At 42.2% G+C, this 20,861-nt stretch overlaps 1 protein-coding gene across 1 annotated transcript in view; it reads right to left on the minus strand.

The window, feature by feature from the left end:
- Positions 1–721: 721 nt before the first annotated feature.
- LOC147727328 (acyl-coenzyme A amino acid N-acyltransferase 1-like) overlaps positions 722–20,861 on the minus strand; it is a 324,055-nt gene continuing 303,915 nt past the window's right edge. Inside the window, exon 4 of the mRNA XM_086961412.1 lies at positions 722–1,681. Within this exon, the coding sequence (XP_086817538.1) occupies positions 1,085–1,681 (597 nt within the window). The 3' untranslated portion in view covers positions 722–1,084. The remainder of the gene's footprint in view (positions 1,682–20,861) is intronic.

Below are 20,861 nucleotides of genomic sequence, written 5' to 3' on the forward strand. Positions count from 1 at the left end.
TGTGTCATGCGATCAAAGAAATTGGTAAGAAATTATGTTGTTTCTATGGGGGCTTACTTATGAGTATCAGTGGCCTTGTAGATATGGGTCTGCACTGTGCACCACAGGAACATCAAAAAAAGTGATATCCCTGTGGTGCACTCCCCTTTGTTCTAAAGATTTGACATCTTCACAGGTTTTATGAAAGGGGCAGATTCTTTAAATTAAATAATTAACCAGGGGCAAAGGGAACATTTCACTGAATGGAAAGCTCTAAGTTACTCTGAGGTGTAGACAAGATTTTAGGCATAGTGGCTGGCTGGCCTCTGGGCTCAACCGGGTGCATGCCAGTGCAGACAGGTTTGTCTTTGGTGCACCTTTAGTGCACCAGCAGCGTGCCCGTTGCATGCATCCATGCCAAGGTCATGTATAAATAGAGCGGGTGGCAGCCAAAAAATAAAGAGAGCATACCATCAAAATGGCAGCTCCAGAGGCACAATCTTAAAGAATAAAAAAAAGCACAGAACGCCAACCGACTAAGTAGTAGATTCGGAGAGATAGGAGAGATTTACAAAAGTGTAGTTCATAAATCGTAAATGAGTTCGCTCAGATTCAAAATTAATTAAACATTTCCTATTCATTAAAACTCAGATTAAAAAAAATTAAAAGGTCTAAAACACTGATTAAAGTGTGCAAAGGGAACAGTTAAGCAGAAAAGAGTCACGCTGGACCCTTTATGGTGTAAGGTGTGCAGTTTATATTTATTAATCAGATTTCTACATTTCCGGTACAGCTGTTTTGCAATTGCAGTGCTCTGGCACAAACTCTAAGCAAATACATGCATAACTCCAAATGTGCAAACAAAAGAATATTACCGCATAAAAACACTATTTTTTTATTTAAGAAGTTTTACTAAGTGCAAGCATGTCGCCTCATGGCTGCTCACAATTATTTAAACGTCAGTTGTTCAATCTAGGAGAACACTATATTTGGCACGTAATCATAGGTTTTATTTCCTATATTTAAAATATATCAAGGCATTAACTTGTGTTGCAATCACGAGCAGAATCTCATTTCCTTTGCAATTTCCAAGTGTCACATATTTCTAGAGTCTGCTGACAGAAGCGTTTGCAACTTCGAGATGGGTTCTTAAAAACCTTTGCACCTCCTGCCAGGCATGATCTTGTGCCATCCCATGAGCTACAAGTTCCCCACCCCATATCAAAGGCAAAGGGAAGAAGGGATTGATTGACATAGGGCAGAACGGGGAGCCTGGTGGCTCGATAAGATGGCCAGCGTCTGGATAGAGCAGGAGCTGGCCTCTCATGTTCTTGTGCTTCCTCATCCTCGCCAACATCTCATTTGCAAACCCTTTGCTGTTAAAGTTTGCATCTTTACCTCCAACCACAAACAGGATGTGACCCTGTGCCCTCTCCACTGGGATCAAACTCTTTTCATTCTCTTGAGAATCTCCCATCATGTTCGAGAAAGTAATAGTCCCAGACTCATTCAAACAAAGCCTTTCAGCTCTGTAGGGGCTACCAGGGATGCAGATGTCTTTATAACGAAGTGAGTTTCCAATGATGATGTTTGGCCCATTGATAGACACAGTTGCAGCCACTTGCTTCAGATAGGACGCCATGGACAAACCAATCTCTGCGCCTTTGCAAACTGAGATCACTCCAACTTTGGGGCCTAGAACCTGAGAAACAAGCAAAAGGGAAATATCATGCTAGTTCAATAGTAACTCCTCCAAACGTCATATCAACAGCACAATACACGGTAAGATCTTCATAATGCCAAGGTATTGATGGGCCTTCATTCTAAGGGGATGTTAAAAAATTGGCTTGTGTCAGAACAATATTGAAATAATGGTTGGTGTGTGAACTAGTATCTTGGTTTGCTTCCTCAATACTCTACCTTACAAATTGTATTGTGAATCTAGACACAGGGCCTTAATACAAGCATGGTGGTCCATAGGACCGCCGAATGCGGTGGCAGTCGGACTGCTGCCACAATTCAGGCCCGCCTGAAGTAGTAAGAGTAGAGTGGTGGGATAGCCACAGGACCACTGTGTCCACCGAGGATCCAGGATCTTGCAGCAGCCAGGTGCAGGAATTTGTTGGCGGGTCCCACTGCAGCACTGCCAAGCATATTCTAAGGTTTCTGTCCACCGGCCATTTCACAGCGGTGAGCCCATCATGAAAAGGGTGGCAGAGAGGCAACTAAGGAGGCCCTAACAGGGCCCCCATGCCGCTCCTTGGGATGCATGCAGGGGGGGCACATGTTTCCATTGGAACCGCACCCCTGTTCCTGCATTGTGCCCCCATTATCCTTTCTAACCTTGTTAGTGTATGTACATCACAGGCTATATTTATAATAAAGTGAGGAGTGCAGCAAGCCACCTTTCTGCGCTGCTTGACAGTCAAAGGGCAGGAATGCACCATACTTAAAAGAATACAGCTCGTTATTGCCTATTCCCTATTCTGGCGCCATTTTGGCTGCCGAGCACCAATGCAGGAAGCCTTGCACCAATGGTGCAAGGGTGCCTGTGTTGCATGCAGAATTGTTTTTATGCAAGAAGGGTATATTCCTCTTTCTAAGAGGGCTGCGGAATGCAAATCACAAAATCACAAAGGCAGACTGCAGAATGCTGCACACATAGAAAGAGGAAGTAAAGAGGAGAAATAAAGATCTTTCTCCTTGTTACTCTTCCCCTGAAAAGGCATATCTTTTTGGCGCCTTACCAGGTCTACTACTTTTGGTAAATCATAGGAGTTGCATTTCTGCGTTGCGTTACTCAAGATTTATGAAGCAAACAAGGCCAAGCAAGGTGGACTTGCGTCACATTTTGGACTTGGGTCGTGTGACCCATCTTCTTACATACATATGCCCTCACATTTCCTTATGCAGAACGGTCATCTCTTCACTACCTTTTTTGCTGAACAATTTGGCTTTCAGTAACCTAGCTAGTACTGGGACACTTCTTTGGAAGTAGCTGTTTGTGATTTATAAATGCCAACTCATGCATTCATTTATTCATTCATTCATGGCCCATTCAGCAGTCCTGTGTTTTCATATGTTTTCACTCAGATCAAATCAGATCCATTTCTAAGGGCAGCATTACATTCCAAGATTCACATAAATAGGGTGGGCGGAATGATTAAATTGCAAGTCAGAGTCACACAAGCAGAAATTATGAAATTGTGGTGGTTTTAACATAATAGCACCCCAAGGGATAGCAACGGGTTTGTGAGCAGTTCTAATAGGTCTTAGCTGTAAAAAGAAATAGGTGCCCATTACAAACATTTCACCTGCAAGCAGTTTCCCACCCAGACTATGCATTCAAATATATCCTTTCGCAAGCAGGGGGCATGACATTCCAGGGTTTAAGTGTGTGGGTAGGTGGTTTTAAAACACAAAATGTTAAGTTTTGCTTAGGAAGGAGTTGCTTCATGTAGAAAGCATCTATTCCCTAGGAAAGAAAATAAAAACTATTTAAATGTGCAAGTTAATGTTAACATAAAAGTTTACCATGCATAAATCTTACACATATAAGTATTCCTCAATAAATTCTATGTTGGTTATTTGCACCAAACAAATAACATGCATGGGAGAGCAGGTCTCAGTTGAATTTTAGTTCAGCTGGTAGGTGGCTCCAGAGACTTGGTAATTGACATGAGAAGGACTGTTTCATTGTGCTACCTTTTCCTTTTTGGATTACCTAGAAAGGTACTGGGAAGATGCTTTGTATTGTATTATGAGATTTGCCAGAATAAAGCTTTCACAAATTCATTGTAGGTGTCAAATCATCAAACCAACTTTTGCTCCTCCCCTTACACATAGGCGCTGGAAGGTGGGGTGTGAAATGCTGTGTCAATAACCATGCTGGAGTTCTGAAGTTGAATGAGCAAAAAAGATGCTTGTACATGTAGTTTTTATCTTGTCACATTTGCTCTATGTTCAAAGAAAGAGATCCGATGTCAGACTATGTCTTCTAGCATATTGCTGCTTACTAATTTCATATTGAAATCTGTGCTTAATTTTCTTTCTCTGACTGCAAAGTGATAGGATTTTGTCCTGCTGGTGTGAAAGGAAAGTTGTATAATGTTATTTTTTCTAACACTCAACAGCATTTAAATACATATAAATGAACGGCAGAACTGGTCCACAATATATCAGCATTTAAGAAAGCACAAATGAAGCCCTTTTTGTAATTCTGATGTGTGATGGAAGTAAAGATTTTAATCGGGTCATAACAAATTGAGACACTTTACTTGATGCACAATTGACAAATATTCAATGAAACCCGATTTTCACACACTATCATTTGCGCATTAAATAGTTTTATCAGTAAAACTGCATGCCTTCACAAATTCAACAGCTATTTCAATGAAGAGTGTGCTGTCTGTAAATGATAGTGTGCTACCACACCATGCTTTAGTACTATATTTGTGACAGTGTGCTCCAAAATACACTATACTTTCTTACTGAAAGTGAGTGACTAAATTACGGCCCTTGTTCTTTGTGCCATGCTTGGATATTTTAGAGTTCTTATAACTTTCGTGATGTAACATTGATGGTAGCATCCTTACTCTGAAAATTGTTTCAGCACCACTGCACCTTGTTTACAATATACATCACATTAATCAGCCCTGCACTTGGGGAAAAAAGTAATCTTTCTTCTAGCCTGCAGTAATTATACAGTATCACAAGGCACCTGTCAGTTGCAGTTGGGGTCGTAGGACCTGAGGTGGCTGGTTGGAGGGTGCAGAGTTGCTGCAGTTGCCTAATGGTTCCAACGTTCTCTCCCCTGTTAATACCCCCTGCTCAAGCCTCCGCCAGCTGCCGATATCTTAGTGGGCATCTTGGAGGGAAAGCTTGGCGACAGAGGGAGGCAGTGACAGGAACCTCCAAGGCAGGTGTCGTAGTGATCATGCGACCCCAGAGCCAACGAAAGTGGGTGAGTTAAGGAGCCCATCTGAGCCCATTTAAGCCTGTGTTGCCTTCAGTGCTCCTGGTGCGTCTAGTGTAGTGCGCAGTGCACTCCTTCTCTCATGCCGCATCCCTACAAGGAATTCCTTCAAGCCTGTATTGGTGAATGGGATATGGAGGTGTGTGTTAGGCATTACAGTGCTGGTAGCCCGTTGTAAGAATAATTTAAGAACAGAAATGCGTGCCTTGAAAGCTGCCTATCAGAACCTATGTGTTCATAAAAAGAGGGAGTACTGTAGGTTAAACTGGGAGGCGTAACCCTTACTTCACCATCTTCACTAGAGGCTTAAATAAGGGAAGAAGATTGGTTCACATTTATATCTTCTTTAAATAGAAGTGGAAACACAGAGAATATGTTAGTGATGCAGCAGTAATTCTGTCAGAGATAATCTGTAATATGAAAGCCTCTAAGGTCTCCCTAAAAATGCTATGATCCAAGCTGTAAGTAGGGAGTTGAGAACTGTAGCTTGGAGTGTACTGGCTAATGCCAGATCCTTGTACTTCTATCTTTCTGTTACAAATGGGCCCACATGCAACAAATTGTCAGAGCAAATCTTACTGGGGATAATGCAACCTTCTCTGAGAAAAGGAACCAGGTGACAATAATGCAAAAGCCTTTTAATGTTTTACAGAGTTATATAGAGGGAAGGGAAGGGGCTTCAATTAACCAGATAAAGTGCACACTCACACAAAGTGCCATAGAAACCAGTTGGACAGGGGATTTACAATATCTCATAATTAAGAGCTCAGCCATTCCTTTCTTAATTTCACAGGAAAGAATGGACTTGTTCACATACATATATAATATTCCAGAGAAAGCGCTTGCAGAATTAAGACTTGTGCTTGAGGGTTGGAATTGACCTTGGATGGTGCATCACAGGATTAAAAACTGAGGTTGTTAAAAACAATAACCAGTGCCCCTGTAAGAGAGGTAGGAAATATTCAGTGAGCCATTTATTGTTGGATTGTATATTCTTCACTGAAGCAGGGAAAAAGATTATTCGACCTGTGTTTAGAAAATACGGGATTCATGCTAAGGAAATGGGGCTAGAGCTAATTTGTCATCTTAAATTTCAAGATATGGCTATTGCTGTTGGTCAATATTTGTGACAAATTATAAAGACTGGCATTATCTTGTCAGTAGGGTTTAATATCCAGGTCTGTATGAGTGTAATTATGGATTTATGACGGTACAACGCGTACCGTCACAACGCATCCCTTTACCACGCATCCCTTACAACGCAAGTCGTTACCACGACTTGCGTTGGGGGTGCGGATTTCGAATAGTATAATTTACTATTCTAACACCAGTCCCCGTGGACCCTAGGGAAGGTGTTGGGATAGTAAATTTACTATTTTTGATCCTTTAGCGCCCTCCAGCGCAAGTCGTGGTAACGACTTGCCTTGTAAGGGATGCGTGGTAAAGGTACCGCGTTGTAAAAACTTCGTGGTAAACAATGTTTACCGGTAATTATACTCAGTAAGGTACCATCAAGTAAATGAGTGGATTCCTTTATAGGATGGTTGTGGAAAGCTGCTATACATATTGAACTTTAGAATCCTGATGGGGGTAAAATGTACTGTTTTGTATTGGTTAAACACACCTTGCACTTGAAAATGCTTTTGAGGCTGAATGAACTATTCTTATATTGATCAATTTCACTATTTTTTTGTGAAAGGTTTAAAATATATGTGAGACTTTGGACTGTAGATTGCAATGGGTGTGGGTAGGGAACATTTTGATGTTTATATAGTTGAAATGGTATAATTTAAAACTAGTGTTGGCAGAAGGATACAACCATAAATTGTTGTTTGAATTCACTAAAATTGTCTGTTCTTAGTTTTGCTCCTTCTTATTATGAACAAGAAATGTGTGTAATATTTCTATAAGAATATATTTCTTGGAAATAAAGTATTTCTGATTCTGTTACATTGTCACACACAGGGAGCCACAAACAGTGCTGCAACTCTGCACGGACACTCTGCCATACATGTCCCAGGTCCCCTGGGGACCATATACAAGGGACTTATAAGTAAGTCGGCCCTTGCCAAATTGGGATAACCAATTTGAAATATACCTTGTAATGGGTTAGAACACTGGCACTGAGGTCGGATTTGAAGGCCTTGGTGTATACTAAAAGCTGATAAACCAGCAGCATCAGCCCACACACGAGAAATTTCCTTACTCCAAACTTTAGTCATGCCAGGAAAGAAGGTAGGCATTCCTTGCTTTTCATTTGATTGTCTCAGCCCCCAGTTACTAAGGTCACCTGTTTCTTTTCTTCTCTCTGTCTCCTGTTTTTTCTCTATGTATTTTCCCTGTACTACTTTTATATTGTATAACACGTCATATCAGGTATGACAAGTCTTAACAGAGACATATGCTTGGACCATTGGAACAGTCTCTTGTAAACTACCCATTTCCTCTAGTCACTTGGCTGCTATCTGAACCCACTCACCACATAGGGCATTGAACCCAATTTGGTAAATGGCCTTTCCTGTTTAATTTGAGTTCTGTTTAACCAAGGTGAATAAAAATTGGATAGCTTATAAATATAATAACTATTTGTAATGAAATGTCAAACATCTTAGTATGATGGTCAGAATGAAAGTTATGAAAAGCTTCAGATCCCCATGTGCCACAGTCTCCTTCTTTCTTTAGTTCATATCAAAATAATATAGGGAATATGAATATTGAATTTGAAATTAAAATCAAATGTTGAAATGTTATGTTATGATATGCTATGCTATTTTATGTTGCCTGATTTCATGTTCATTAGTATAGTGCATGACTCACCTAGAAGGGTATTCTGGTACTGAAGCAGGAGCTGTATGGGCCAAGCAAGGGCTAGATGAAACTCAGGTCCTCAGTTTCTTGTGGAATTCAAAAACTGAAGAGACAGCTCTGATGTGCAGGGGCATGCTGTTCCATGTGCAGGTAGTGTGTGCAAGTATGATTCCAGCTTAGTGGAGGTGGGTGGTAGGTGTGTGGAAATGTATTCTGTTGTTAAAGTACATGGGGTCAATATTATGAAAAATGTTGTATATGTGCATGAGAAGTTTTAAGAGTGCTTGTTTTAGGTGTGGGAGCCAGTGAAGATCTTTGAGGCTTGGGGTGATGAGGACTGGGTGGGAGATGGAGGGTGAGCCTCTGAGTTTTGTATAACCTGAGGTCTTCTGATCAGTTGAGCACTGATTAAGGCATGGCATGCATTGCCTGTAGACTAGCTTGCTGGCGATGAGGGCTTGGGTGAAAGTTCTGTAAGTGTTGGTGGGAATCTATTTGAAGATGTTTTGAGCTTCTTAAGTGAGTGGAAGTAGGAGACAGAGAATGCATTCACATGGTCAGTCATAGTGAGTTGGTTGTCGGTCACTATTCTGTGGTTCTTTGCGTTTGCTGACTGCAGCAGTGTGGGCATGAATTTGGCAGGCCACTAGGTGGAGTCCTAGGGTGAGGTGTGTTTGGCGACTTCCATCTTGTCTGTATTAAGCTTGAGGCAGTTTGTTTTCATCCATCTGGCGAATTGTGTAATGCGATCAAAGAAATCGGTAAGATATGATGTTGTATCTATGGGGGCTTACTTATGATGCTGGAGACTGGGGTCATGTATGCGGAGAACAGGGTGGGGCTAAGTGAGGATCCTGTTGGAACCTCACATATGAGATTTAATGCAGATGAGTTAGTAAGAACTGTTTCTAGATTTTCCTCCAAATTATGTGCAGAGGTTGCAGCAGTGTCCTTTGGTTGGGCAGTCAGACAAGGTAACCTTTCCAAATAAGGCTTGCAAACAACATAATGTGACTTGTTTATAATATTCGGATCACAAAATGTTACACAATGAGCTCTTTCAGTCCCCCTTCACTGTATTTTTGTTTGTTTGAGGTTTTACCTAGCAAAAGCTTAGTCCAAGGGCAATAGAGTATCCTATGTGAGACCAGTTTACATAACACACTTTTGTAGGCACAGGGAAATTAAGCGATTAGCTCAGAAGCACATGATGTTGAGCCAAGGCTGGGACTCAAACGTTGTTCTTCAGTTCCAAAATTGGCAGCAGTGACCTTTAGGTCGCATCTCTCTCCACCTAGTCCCAACAACATTTCTTCCATATGTGCACAAGCAAGTGCCTTTGCTCCTTTTAGCCTAAGGGTCCAAAACTATTTTTTTTATCTTTTTTCTGGCTTTACTGAAAATAGGAAGTACTTGCTGGTTTGTGGAAAGACTTCCAAATTCTCCTAAGCATATTTCCCCTTTTCTTCATGCCAGCAGCATTTAACATTTCAAATGAATTACTTCAGCCCTTGTAAAAACAAAACTAATGTTCCCCACATGTTAGGGCTTAGCTCTTGGGGCATGTGTGGACTTTTTCGGTTTGTGACTGCTGTGATTTACATGGCAGTCATACAAAAACAGGAAAACATAGGCATTGTAGAAACCTCCCTAAAAATGGCAGTCTCTCTGACACCATTCTTGTTGGTATTCACAAAACTGTTTCCTTGTGGAAGAGCTAATGGTGTCCCCTTGCCTGAATTGACAACTAGTTAAGTCACAATGGGGTAACCCAGTATCCCTCAGAGCCTGGGCGACAGTAAAGGTATACAATTGGTTCTGACGGGTATGTGCTATTTCTTTGAGTTTCTCTAATTTTTCAAAAAAGTATTTATATCAGACCGTTCATTTATAATAGAATAAAGTATAAGAAATACCAAACCTTATAGGGTATAACAACAGATTTTTATAAATGACTTCATTTATAAATACCCGTATTTCAATATTTTCAAGGCTGTTCACAGTACATGGTGCGCATCTTGTGTGAAAAGGTGACATTTAGTGTTCAGTGATGTGCGTTGACTGTGAACTATATATACAGTGAAAGTTTTAAAAAGGGGGGAGGAACAAGGGGGAATTGGCAAGTATTGCTTAGTTATTTAGATAGTTCTGCGGACCCCATGAGTTGGTCTCCATGCAGAGCCCAAAAGACTGGTCCAAAAGGTTCTAAAGTCGATGTTTCAACCCATCTCGCCCTCCTCCGAGCAATGAAATCTACTTACAAGAAACTCATTTTTGATGAAAAGGCAACCTTTTTTCCAGCCCAACTTAATCGGGCCAAAAATAGACCCAGGGAACTGTTCAACATTGTTAGAAATAAAACATCTTCAGCCCCCCTAAAGTTGACAGCCTCAACAGATAGATGTGAGTAAATTGCCAACAACTTCTCAGATAAAATCACCAAAATAGAGCAATCCTTCCATCTAACTCAGGTCTTACCAAGCCCCCTACTTGTAATTGATGCTACATCAGACTTTCCTCCCCCATTGACTCTGCCTCCTGATTCTTTCTCTCACCGATCCGTCACAACCCCTCCTGAATTCAGCCATTCCAACTTACAGCTGAAAAACCATGCATCCTGGCATATTGTCCACCCCGTGACTGAGCTCAAAGTCTTTAATATAATTGCCAAACTAAAACCGACCTCTCACACCAAAGACCCACTCCCCTCTGTCCTTGTCCAAGATCTAAACCATATCATTGCCCCTTATTTAACTACTATCATCAACACCTCCCTTGCCACGGGAAGTGTTTCTGACTCCCTCCAACTCGGACAAATCACACCCATTCTTAAAAACCTCACTGCTGACCCTAATGACCCTAGCAATCTCCGCCCTATCTCTAACCTCCCACTTCTTTCTAAAGCCCTTGGAAAATGTGCTCTGCTCTAATTGGATAAACACATTGGCAATTTCAATTTACTTGACTCCTTGCAATCCGGCTTCAGAAATGGCTGCATCACAGAAACCGCCATACTAAATATAGTGGATGACATCCATTGTTCCCTTGACAATGGTGAGACCTGCCTACTCATTCTCCTTGACCTCTCTGCGACCTTTGATTCAGTTAACCACTCTTCCTTACTTAACTCACTCAAAGCTCGCTTTGGCCTTAATGGGCTTGTCCTCAAATGGATCACCTCTTACCTCCAACACAGAACAAAACAAATTAAAATCAATGACTACCATCCAAACCCTACACCTGTCTCCCTTGGTGTCCCTCAGGGCTCTATTCTCTCCCCCTCTCTCTTTAACCTCTTTCTGGAAACTCTTACCTTCTTTCTGAAACAAGCAGGAATCAACTATCGCCTCTATGCTGATGACACCCAACTTTACTATGAGACTAGATACCACTTTTATGTACTTCATCTTAACAATACCCTGAGTAAGATCCAATCCTGGTTCTACTCCAATCATCTCAAACTAAAACCTAGAAATCTGAAATAATTCTCTTTTCTCCAAAACAGAACTGATTCCCCATCTCAATTGTTCGCTCTCCGTATCCAACTCAGTGAAATCACCTCCATTGAAAAAAACCTAACCCTTAACGAACACATAAACAACTCAGCTAAAGGAGCTTTCTTCACTCTCCGTGATCTCAAGAAAACTAAACCCTTTATTCCAGCTGATACCTTCAAATGGGTTGTCCAATCACTAATGCCCAAAACATCTGGAACGCCCTCCTCAGGGACCTGCAATTTAACCCCTCCTACCTCAGCTTTAAAAAAGACCTCAAACATCACCTTCTCAACAAGTATTGTGGTCCATAAACTCGCCTTTGTCCTTACGCTTTCTTCCCCCGTTCTGGTTCTCCATTCCTTTACTCCTGTCTCTCCCCTGCCCCCCCCTTTTATATATCACCTTGTTTACTCTCTCCCTACCCCCTTCTTTTCCCTCCCCTCCACCTCCTTCCCTTACCCAGCTCCTCCAAAAATCTCTCTCTGTCTATACTACCTCCTCTTCCTCAATTTGTTTCTCACCTACCTATTTTTATGTAATCATTATTCACCCACAGTCCCGCCCAGAAATTGTACTCCCTCCATTACTCTGAATTGAGCTTTACCTGCATCTCTTGCTACTGTGTAAAATAGCTCTCCCTGATTGCCTTTTCATGTATGTAGCTCTTTGCCCATTTCTTAATAATTTGTTTTAATCTTGCCTGTCTGAATGCTTTTGCTATTGAACAACTGTTCTTTTTCCTGTACTTTTTTTTGCTCATGTAAAGCACTCCAATACCCCTGGGTCTAGCCAGCACTATATAAAACCTTTCAAATAAAAAAATCAAAAAATGACCCTATGGCCATACTACAATACCTTTACAATCTCCTATACGTTGAAAAAAATAAGTACATTTAGTGTGGATTCCTTATGTTGAAAAATAATTCTAAAGGCGCACGTACCCCAAATAGCAAAAAAGGGCTAGCATTCTGGGCGGCAAATGATTAGCAGCCAAGTGATTAAATGTACATCTTACTAGGTGTATTTGGAATACATGTTCGTCTGTCTATTTTTGTGTATGTGTGTGGGCTTGTGTGTGTGTAATACATGTGTCTGTGCCTAACTGAGTGTATTATGTACCTAGCAGTGAGTATAGGCAACATGTTTAAATGTGTGTGTTGTATGTGTGCCTATGAATGTGTCTGACACACATTTAATAATGTATATGATTGCACAAGGGATTTTATTGTGTGTGTGATTTATTCCTGCCCTTCTGGTACAAATAGTTTTGGTTTTCATATTAGAAATCCATGAATAAGATTGCCAGAATGAAAAAATCATAGAATGCATGAACAAATCTTACATGGATGGAGTGGAATGAGTATATTTGAAGACTGATGTAAAAGGGGAGAATGTGTGATAGAAGGAGAATGGAGAATGAATGTGACTTTGACTTCCCATGTATGTGAGTCTGTATGAAAGTTTAATGTCTCAAATTGTGCATGGGGCATCTCCACATCGACTGCAGGGTCTCTCTACTGTAAAGTTTACGGAAACTGAGAAAAATTTCTTATAACTAAAAAGATATATTAAAATATTTCATGTCCAATATAAATGTAAATTAATTGTATACATTTACTTTAAATGTAGAACAAAATGAAAAAATGTTACAGATCTGGTAAACAAATATTTTTATAAAATATTAAGTTAAATAAAAACAATATTAGAATTTTAAATGAAAAAAACTAAATTCCCAACATATAGCAAACACATTATTGTGCATTAATAATTAATAAAGGTACTGTATTGAATTTATTAAATTGAATGTAATTATTTTAATTATTTTCATTTTCACATTATGTATATATTCAAAATAGGTTTCTAAATATTTTGTTATTAAATATGTACTGTTATATATATTGTTATCATTAAGTATATATATTTATATGTGTAACTATTTTAAATAATGTCATTTATTGTAACATTATTTCCTTTGGCATTTTATTTTATGTCCCTACCTACAATATTATCTATTGGAGGCTGTTGCAGTACCAGTGGCTGGCTATGTTTAGTTCTGGACTTACTACATTTTTTTAATGGTAAGTTATGTTTCAAAGTTTGTGAATACCAAAAAAGTAGTTAACTTAGTCAAAAGTGTAGGTCACCTCTGTGTATCATGTCCCCATATTTGTGGCCAAGTCACAAAGGGCTTGATATGAGTAGGCGTTGCTTACTCTTATGGTACTCCTGGCTTAATCCTGAAATTCAGGAGTAAGTGAGGAGTTCTACAATTTGGTCGCATCAACATTCTAATATATTGGGCTTCTTGTATCTAATAATATGTAAATTCATGGGTTTGCACCCTGCTGTGAAAGTTATGATATATATGGTAATAATCTGCAAAGGACACTCATAAAGCGAATAAAAGGCCAGTGGGTGTCTTTGGTCAACCATGAAAGTTATTAGGAAAGCATGGTTTGATTTGATTTAAAAATGTATAGAACAAATGATTATCCAAATAGTGTGTTCTAGTACTAGAGCATCAGGCAATTGAGAGAACAACTTCAGAGAAAACAAATAGAGTTTTCACAGTTTACGAAATTTCAAAAGGTTTCTTTAAGCAAGAATGGCTCCAGAAGGCCATCCCCAGCCTGCACAGTGAAGAAAGAGAATGCATATGTGCCTTCACCTCATCATTGTTAGCTTTAGCTCTAATACTTGTAATATCCACCAGGTGGTAGGTAACCCACATATTTAGGGCAACGTAAGCAGTTAATTGTGAGAAGCAATTAATGTTTCTCTTTTATGTTGGATGCTAAGGGTGATGACAGTATTATTTTTTCTCCCTGTTAAAAGATTTACCCCAAGATTCATGAAACCCATTTTCTGCGAATTCTAAATTGCGAGAAATACCGAATCGCAATTTAGAATTCGTATAATGGGATTCATGAAATTCTGCGAAAAAAATAGCGATTCGCTTTCGGCCGCAAAAGCCGATTGCGATTTTCCCTAAATCGCAGAATAATCGCTAAATCTGACAATTTCCGTGTTGAAATTGCGATCTCGCTATTAGCGAAATCGCAAATTGCGATCTCGCTAATAGCAAGATCGCAAAAACTGGAAGTCGCATTTCGAGCACAGTGATGACATCACAACCAGGAAGCAGGCAGTTCCCTCTCTCATTCTGAATACTGAGGCTGATTTGGAAGCAGCACTGCCCAGAGCTCCACTCTAAACCAACCTCCAGCTTTGAATCAGGATACACCCCACTGCAACAATGTCACAGGAAGCAGCAGGACCAGTTCCGTAGGGAGAAAGAGAAAAATTAAATTCTCCGACCAGGAGCTTGAACATCTGATTGAGGGAGTCAGTAGAGATCATGACAGACTGTTCGGGAAGGACTCCAGGAGGGTGCCAGAGGCCGACAAACGGCGAATTTTGTTGCAGATCCGCGCAAAAGTCAAATCAGTTGGAGTCACCCAGCGATCAATCGACGATCTCAAGAAGAGGTGGTACGACCTCCGAGGTCGTGCCAAGGAAAGGATCGCCGAGAGGCTGGGTGAGCGTGTTGCAACAGGAGGGGGAGAGCCAACAGTCCCTCCCAACACCCCATTAGAGGACCTCGTTGAGGACACCTTGCAACCTGAGGCATGCATTGGGGTAACCCGGCTGGACTCCTCCTGACCCACCCAAGAAAGCCAAGGTAAGTGCCATGCGACTGCGACCCTGTCCCCTAACAATGGCCATGACCCTAGAGCTACCCATTAGAAACCCCAGTCATGCAGCCCATGCACACCAGAAAATCCCTATTGCTTTGTGGGACATGTAGTCTGACCACAATTTACATTCAGCCCCATACAGCCAGATATGTCCTAATAGAGTCAATCTAACAGCCAGTCAGGGAATGCTAGCCTGCATGCATGGAGCAACCTTCCATGTGCAAGATACATGTTATTAATCAACGTCCACTTGACATCACAGGTGGCGCTGAAGATACCAGCAGCGACAGTGAGGGGCTGCAAATTGACGAGAATCCTGAGGATTCTGAGGGTGACGCACATCCATCCACACAACCAGGTCCATCAGGGCGAGCACCAGCGCCAGCAGCCTTACCACCACCTGCAACGCCAGCGACAACAGGCACACAACAACCGCCAACTGTGAGACCCATGCCAGTGGCATCGGCAACACCAGCAGCCGCCAGGCCACCAACACAACGCACACCTACTGTGCCCACCCAGTCCAGCAGACAGGTCAGGGAGTGGCGCCAAACTACACCACGAGCCGGCAGGAGGGGGGTGACTGTGCGTGTGCTGGGTCTTTCAATAGAGCGCCGCATGCTGCGCGTCCACCAACAACAGGCACAACACCTTGCATCAATACATCTGCAGCTGCACAAAACAGCCAGGAATGTTGGCCACGTGTCCAACTGGATGGAGCGAATGACCACAGCAGTGGAGGCAAACACTGAGGCCATGCTGACCCAGCGGGACCTCACCCGGCGCCGCCACCGCCAGCTCCTAACACGCCTCTAGGCGTACACGCGCTCCAATTATTTAATTGGCGACGCAACATCCCAGCTGTCGCGAAGATCATTGGCCATGCAAATCCAGATGGTCCAATGCTGCCAGGTCGTGTCACGGGCATTTGAGCAGGCAACCACTGCAGTTCAGGCTCTGCAGGAAACTGGCCACTGCCAGGCAGGAGGGGATGACGCTAGTGAGGGAACATCTAGCGACAGCAGCCTTTCTTTGCCACCGGTTAGAGTTCCCCGCCGCAGCAGCAGGCCCACTGCGGCATCACGGGCGAATCCGGAGGAAGAGGTGGAGAGGCGACTCGGAGCTTCGGGACGGAGGCGCCATTGACATTTTTGCTCATCATGCAGGGACATGCTGATGAGAAAAGCATGCCCTCTAACAAATCAGGAGATGTATGACGCAATACACCTCAAATGTATCTTTTGAAAATAATGCAATATTATTGTGAAAACAACAATAATATTTATTCAATAACAGTACATCAGACTCATGTCATTATTTCAATTGTCATGCATGAGTGAAGTGTTGGGTGAGGGGAGTGGGTGCACTAGAAACAGGTAATTGTGATTTGGTTGCGGCGTCTGTGTCCTTCAGCTGGATTTTCCCCGCGTGCATGACGCGCATGTGCAGGTGGGCGGTTATCCCCTTCCGACTCACTGCCAGATATCTCTACAATTATCCTGCGCTTGGTAGCAATGTTGTGGAGAATTGCACACACGGCCACGATGCGGCAGCAGACCTCGGGCTCATATTTGAGGGCACCACCAGTCTTGTGCAGTATGCGGAAGCGGCTCTTCGAAAGGCCAAATTTCCTCTCAATGCAATTTCTAGTGCAGATGTGTGCAGCATTGTAACACTGTTGCTGTGGTGTGGCAGGGTTGAGGTATGGGGTGGGGAGGTACTCACGGAGACCGTAGGCGCTGTCACCTGAATGAAAGGAGCAGAGGGTGAGTGCCTTTTATGCGCAGCAACATGGTGACAATGTACCATTTAGTTGCATGTGTACTTACCTAGAAGGTGTCCTTCGCCAAAGTCTCCCCTGGCCAGTCGTGTGTGCATGCCGCTGTACCGGAATATGAATGAGTCATGTGTGCTCCCCGGGTATTGTGCCACTATGTCTGTGATGATTGTCTTAGCGTTGCACACCATCTGGATATTCAGGGAGTGGTAGGACTTGCGGTTCTGGTACAATTATACTGTTTGTGCAGGTGGGCAGATGTGGATGTGTGTACAGTCTATGCATCCAATTACATGGGGGAATTGTGCAATGTTGTAGAAATCCAGCTTGGTTTGATTCAAGTCCTGTTGGGTGGTTGGGAATGTGATGTAATGGTTTAGCCGGGTCAGCATTGCCTCCAGGAAACTCCTTAGGCAGCGGGACATGGTGCTCTGGGAGATCCCCCCTGCAATGGCAACCACCCCTGGAAGCTTCCGGTGTAGTGTAGTTCCTAGTTTCCCACTAGGCTCTGCGCATTGGAATAACATAAACAGTAGTATCGACGTGGAACTGCGGATATTCCAGGCCTCCACTGACTATGCTAAACTTAATTGGGTTGTGTTACCAACTAGCTCACAGGTCACTGGAAACTTTCTTCTCTGTATAGGAAGTGATCAGCTTCCCTGGCACAGACAAGAAGGGATTCAGTTTTCCAACAACCGTGCAACATGACAACTTTGCTCCTCAGATCAAGAGTCGATCTCTAGGGTCGTGTGAAACAATAGACATGTATTTCACTCAGTCAGTCTAGTGCAGTTTACTTTCACGAGATGTAGAGAATAGAGAGACGGGCGTTTGTCAATAAAGGGTTACCATTTATTGAACAGTCTTTCTTCTCGTACAAGAGAAATGTATTGCCACAATTGCAAAACTTGTTATGATAAAAAGTACGTACAGTAAGATAAGTATTGCGAAATAATACTGTAAAATCATTGATATGGTTTCTTAGCCATACAATGGTTAAAAGTAATAAAACATATATACAGTCATATATACAATAGGCTAAAATACTCAACTGGTGCTTCTAACTAAGCCTACCCCAGTGTGCCTGACCTAAGCCTAACACGTGAAAGGGGAGTAAGTAAGTAGCTTTAAGTTAAGTTGGTTTTGCCAAGGTTTGTTTCAAGAATTCTCATTTAAGGGTTTAGTCAGCGCCATACCTCTGAATAGAATGATGGAGGTTTGGTATCTCCTTCAGGGGAAGCTCGATATCCCTGTCACCCGCGAGGGTAAACCGGAAACGCCGGAGCTGGATTTCTCTGCACGAGAAAGGCAGCGGCTCTTCTTCAGCGCGTCGAGAGGAGGAGGCGGGGGACAGCGTCCGCGGGCAGCTGGATCTGCTAGGCTCTTCGCAGAGGGACGTCTGTTCGGCTCCTAAGCGTACTGCACCATCGTTCGCGCTTTAGCAGCGATAATGGTATCAGTAGCTTCACCACCACAGGGATAGCAGGCTGCAGCGACAGAGTGCTACAGTGCTCGGCAACAGCAACGGTATGCACAACAGGGTGCACAACAGCTCTCAACCACAATTGCTTAAGGCAACGTTGGTAGTATTTATACCTGACAGGTGCCGGGTGTGACGCAAGTTTGCTGGGCATAAGACGTCAATTAAAGATATCACTAGGAAGTGATAGCTATCAGTTGCTCATTAGAGTTCTATTACTAATCAAAACATAGCAAGGGGGATTTCCCAGTTTGCTGAGTTTTTATCTTGTTGAAGAACTCGGAGTGTTAATCTAGGAATATCAGATAGTGACTTCTGCTCTGTCATTGCACTAATTGGTCGCAAAGGAAGTGGCAGAGAGAGATATCCTTGAACGTGGCTCTGTTCGTGTGAGGTCAGAGATGACTTTCTGAATATCGCACTTGAACGGTTATGCCAATATAGGGAATAAAATGGATTTATAGCCGAATAGGGGCATAAGGTCACAGTATCGATCAGGACCCTAGATAAACACGCAACACCCACTCCACGTTTACATGTCCATCAAATTACTAAAACTAAAGCAATAGGATGCATGTGTAACATTGCCCACCCCAAAATACATAAATGCATTCGAAATAGGCGTACTTGTAATACATGGATTTTAGGTACTGTACGTTTTTGAAGCATAGAAATCATTCAAAAATTATGGCATGTGAAATCAATGAACGATTATGCATTAAAATTACACATGAAGTATCTCTGACAGAAGAAGGGCGAGATAAATCATCACATATAAATGCATTTGCAAAATGTGTGCTAGAGGCTAATGTAAGTTGTTATGTCTCTAGGTGTGTGTAAAAAATAGAAGTATGAACTTCTGTTCTTTAAGAATAGATTTTACCTCAAGCAAAGATTCGTTCGTGCCAAAAAAAAGGTCAATATTTGAAAAATATCCAATCCAAAGAGAATTAATGTTTGAACGGGGAAACAGAGTTCCAACGCTGCTAGCAGTCTTTGTTGACTAGAAGTGAAGGCCGAATTCAGAGTTTCATGGGAACGCTGTGTGTCAGAAAGCTTCTCAAAGTTATTGTTTCTGTATAGGTGGGAACATCATATCAGACAGGCTCGCAAAGAATTGGTCTACAAATTCAGGTGACAGTTCAACCAAATTTGATAGCGCTGTAACTTGGCAAGTGTGAGAATGATTGCTGTCATCGAAGGCAGGATCAGTAATGCTCACTGAACGTTGTACCTGGATGATGTTGCTTTTGTCACGCGCTCCACTGTTACCACTTGGTTGTAGCACAGGAGTCTCCACAAATGCCGTCATCAGGATTGGTAGCCGCTGGGGACAACACAATGCGTGAGCCGTTATTGGACTGAGCAAAGTATCGACGTCCATTGGTACTGCTGATGGAAGTGAAAGACAGATGTCCAACACGCATTCATCGCCGCAAAGCATACATCGTAGCACAGGTAAAATGCAATTTTGCCATACAGGTCTGAATGAAAGGAACCAGGTCATGTTTAGATCTCTCAGCCTGGCCAATCCGAGGACGTTAGTTATCCTGTCCCGGTAGCGCATTGCTAGGATTGTCTCTTCTATTCCCATGGGAGCTATGTCTGAGCTGAGGCTTGCCATAACGAAGTAGGAGGGTCAAAAATAAAATCCCTGCTACAAGTCCCAAAAATAATGGTATGCCGCCAAAAACAGAGTGCACAAAATTAGGAACGATTCCCAAAATTGCTTGAAAAGGCGTTAGCAGTCCCGTAAAGACTGCTTTGAATATGCCTGGGACGCTTGTGGCACTAGACATGTTAAGGAGTTGGCTTAGCATTTGTACGAAATGCACGGGGCAATTTGTTGATAAAAGGTCATGAACTTCAGTAGCTGTCCTTGCAACTAGAAGATCATACGTCTCTTTTGATGACGTTATAGGCACTGTTGTCTGTAAAAGTACAGATTTAACTTTGCTTAAAGTATCAATTCGTATAGAATAGAGATTCAGACGAGGCCAGATGGGAGTCACTGAGTCTGCAGCCCCACTCGGAAACAATGCTTGCATACAGCATTTGACCATGGATGTTACTTCTACTAGATAACTTTTCCCTGGCACGAGGCCACAACATCTGTGATCCGTTCTAAGAATGTAACTCCCGTTTGCGAGTTGCATAAAGAAGGGCTCTATCTGAGTTGCAGGTGTGACTAGCTGGTGGCATGAAAGGTTGTTAGAATTTCCATCACATGCTCCGTGTAAATTAATACCCTGACACAAAAGTATACCGCTTAGTGAATGTTTACAGTTATTACCACTAAGAAATACATTTTTGTTGCTGTCACTATAGCAAGAATGAGTGTATGGTAATTTCCATTCAGATTTTACATATCCTTTACCCAATTGTTCATACTGGCCAGCAGGTATGTACTCAAGGCACTTTTTAAATCGGAAAGTTGTTATCGGAATTGTGATAATTCCGTGTATTATCCATTCAATGACAGGACTCTCTGACATTGTCAATGGTAATCTCTCGAGTTTTTCGATGCTCAGGATTGTATAGTCTGCTCCTTTCTGTGCCAAACTGATCTGTTTATCAGTAAGGTTAAAACTGGAAAATAATGACGTTGTGTTGATTAAACGCCAAGGCACATAGCCTGAACGAA

This window comes from Lissotriton vulgaris, chromosome 3_1 (assembly GCF_964263255.1).
Source record: "Lissotriton vulgaris chromosome 3_1, aLisVul1.2, whole genome shotgun sequence".
NCBI classification, from domain to species: Eukaryota; Metazoa; Chordata; class Amphibia; order Caudata; family Salamandridae; genus Lissotriton; species Lissotriton vulgaris.